General features: G+C 40.1%; 1 protein-coding gene across 1 annotated transcript in view; it reads left to right on the top strand.

Annotated features, from left to right (window-relative positions):
• LOC109973945 (calcium-dependent secretion activator 1-like) overlaps positions 1 to 3125 on the top strand; it is a gene marked incomplete at its 5' end in the record, with an annotated part of 241653 nt that overhangs the window by 49567 nt on the left and 188961 nt on the right. Inside the window, 1 exon segment of the mRNA XM_020623851.1 lies at positions 495 to 631. Coding sequence (XP_020479507.1) covers positions 495 to 631 — 137 coding nt within the window.

Below are 3125 nucleotides of genomic sequence, written 5' to 3' on the forward strand. Positions count from 1 at the left end.
TCTATGTTTATAATTTTTGCCATGACAACGAGCCAACTGACAACTAATAAATAGCATATGATTAGGCTAATAATATCCAAGCCAGATGAAAATACTCATCTCAGGAGTAATGAATGGAATTATCTTTTTATCACTTGCTTAAATAATAAAGTGCTGTTGCATTAAAAACAACACTTATTAATAAAATTTCTCCATCTATTATAGTGTAAATTACTCCTTTTTTCACATTTTACTGATTCTAGAACAATTAATTATTATTTAAACAAAACTAGATCTAGCCTTAGCCTTTGTTATAAAATTGTGTACAGGACTGCTTTATTGTGGGCACTGTATGAGATACTGTAATTCATTTTAATTACATTTACATTAAATGTATGAATTAATGCAGTGCTCAAGTTAACTTTATTCTCATTTTTCTGCCATGCCTTAACATTTGCCTTCCATTTCTTTTTTCTGTCTGTCTCCTTACTGGATGGGTGAACGGGTGTGCACAGATGCTGATCGAGCCCAGAAGCATGGCATGGATGAGTTTATATCAGCCAACCCCTGTAACTTTGACCATGCCTCACTCTTTGAGCTTGTACAGCGCCTCACCCTGGACCACAGACTTAACGACTCCTACTCCTGCCTGGTAAGAAGAGGTTTTATATCGATGTAACTGTCGTGTGTACAAGATCTTCCCTACCATACTGTAAGCTGAATGAAATTAAAAAGATGACATATCAGAATTAATGTAAAACCAACAGTGAGTTATATGCTCTGAAAAATAACTGAGAGGTGACCTGATCTCAAACTTAAATATAAATTGGCAATATGAATGACCCATCAATCAACAGTCAATGTTTCTGTGATTGTTTCCAAGCTAATCAAACAGCTGATTGGATATTTCTCTGTACCCTCATCTCAGGATTAATTTCCCAAATGAGAACAATCTACCTCCTGAATGATCACATGGATTTCCGTCATGTCAGAAATTTGATCAGCTGTCTTGCGGGTCAACAGTCTAAAATTAGCTCAGTGCACTTAGACCAGTACAAAGTCAACAACATAATAACATGGCACAGATGAGATATCACATTTTGTGGACAGAATCAAATGAAATGAGGCCATAACATATTTATATGGGCTAATGTCTTAGGACGTGGCTAGTGGATGTCTGGCAGCACCACACTGTACAGTACAGTGTGCTACTGTACATGTCAGAATGGTGTCATGACTGACAGCAGCAGGAGAAATACTAAAGGCAGATCACCACTGTCCATCAGCTGTACAAAGTAAAATGGCTAAAGGTTGTTTAGATTGACCTCAATTTTTACTGGAGTTGTCAGTGAACACACCTGCTCAGGGGATCTGTTTAAAGGTGCGGTATATGTGAGATTCAGTGACATCTAGCAGTGAGGTTGCAGATTGCAACCTTCAGCAAAGCCCTCACATGCCCCTTTTCCACCACCTGGTACCAGCTTCACTTGACTCGACTCGACTCGACTTATTTGTGTTTCCATCAGTCAAATTATACTGTTCCCACTACGTGTTTTACATGCCCAGTGTGTGAACGTAGGCAAACAGCGAACAAAACTTGATTTTCACGAGCCAGGAACTGAGCACCTTGCTCCTTTATTGATGGTTTTCTCAAGACAGGTGAAAATTACAAGTGAAACTGAAATACATAAACAGAAGAAATAGAAAAATAGCCATTAACTCTCAATTGGCAGAATAATTACATTGCAGGAAATAGCAGGCACCAACACAAGACATTGTGCATGAATAGAGTGTTATCTCTACAAGTATAGTGATTAGCAATACTTTCAGTGATCTTTTGTTATGCTAATGAGGTCGCGTATATGAATGAATAGCACCATTAATATGCCAATGTATTCACACAATTGCATGAACGTCTTCGAGCTGTCATTGGTCAAGGGCTAGGTCTATTTCCTGGAAATGAACACATATAAAAAAAAGATCTACAGCAGTACTTATAAATGATATAAAGTTTACACATTCATGTTACTTCAGCTCTTAAACTTTTGGCCATTGATTTCGGAGGTGTAGGCAAGTTGTAAGACACTTGGGGCAGTTTCCACATGCATAGCTAAACATGTTTTTCTCCTGAACTTCTTCTGCCCATAATGCATAGCAGAGACTAACTACCCTGATACACCAAAAGGGGTTTTCTCACCTTTGTTATAAGGCTCACTGCTGAATGTTAAGGTGAAACTTGGGTCGTTTCTGGCTTTGGCTTGACTCTGAACAAAGTCCACAAAGAATGAGAAGGGAGGGGACTGTCATTTGGTGTTCCCGTTTGTATCTTGAATCAACGAGAACCCATTTGTCTTGTAATCCTAGAGGCAGTTTTTCCATCTATAGGCTTTATCCCATGTGGAGTGTCGAGGTAGGTGAGGCACAGAAGATAGCTTTCATTTTTAGCAACCAGCAGCTCCATGAACAAATCACTAAGCTCCCTTAGCTTAATGTTGTCTCTGTTGGAGAGATGGGGGAAACTGTCCAGTTTTCTGAATAGGGCATTCTCTACTATTTCTGGCGTGGCATAACATTCCTGGAGTCTATCCCATGACAGTTGTTAGGCAGCCTTGAGGTTAGTTGCACAGACAGCTCGAATTTTTTAAACATATTCAGAGGACTCTCTACCAAGCCACTTCACGAGGAGGTCTAATTCTTCACTGTATGTAAGCCCCACATTTCCAGTTGCGTTAAGACATGATGACCACCATGCTCTGAAATTCTCTGGAGTGTCATCAAACTTAAAGAGCCCTGTAGTTATTAACTCTCTTCGTGCTAGGAACTTAGCAAAGTCTATCATAGGTGAGTTGCTGGTGTGAAAAAGATCCGTACTATATGGCCTTGTTTCATCCTTTTGTAGGCTCGAAGGTTGATTTATCGTGTGAGCTTCATTGTCCTCTGGTGGAGAGATGTCGTGTGTGGATCTTACTGGTGTGAACGTTGGCAACGACTCTGGAGTGGGGTTTTGTGGCAACTTGCCTAAGTCGGTTTGGTGTTGCTTATACTCTTCCGTTCTTTGTTGGGATAGTCGTGGTGAGACTGAGCTTCTCAAGCTCACTATGTCATCTTGTTCTGCGGCCATGGCCGCAGCCGCTTCTAAGACTTCC

Source organism: Monopterus albus, unplaced genomic scaffold, assembly GCF_001952655.1.
Source record: "Monopterus albus unplaced genomic scaffold, M_albus_1.0 scaffold312.1, whole genome shotgun sequence".
Classification (NCBI taxonomy): Eukaryota; Metazoa; Chordata; class Actinopteri; order Synbranchiformes; family Synbranchidae; genus Monopterus; species Monopterus albus.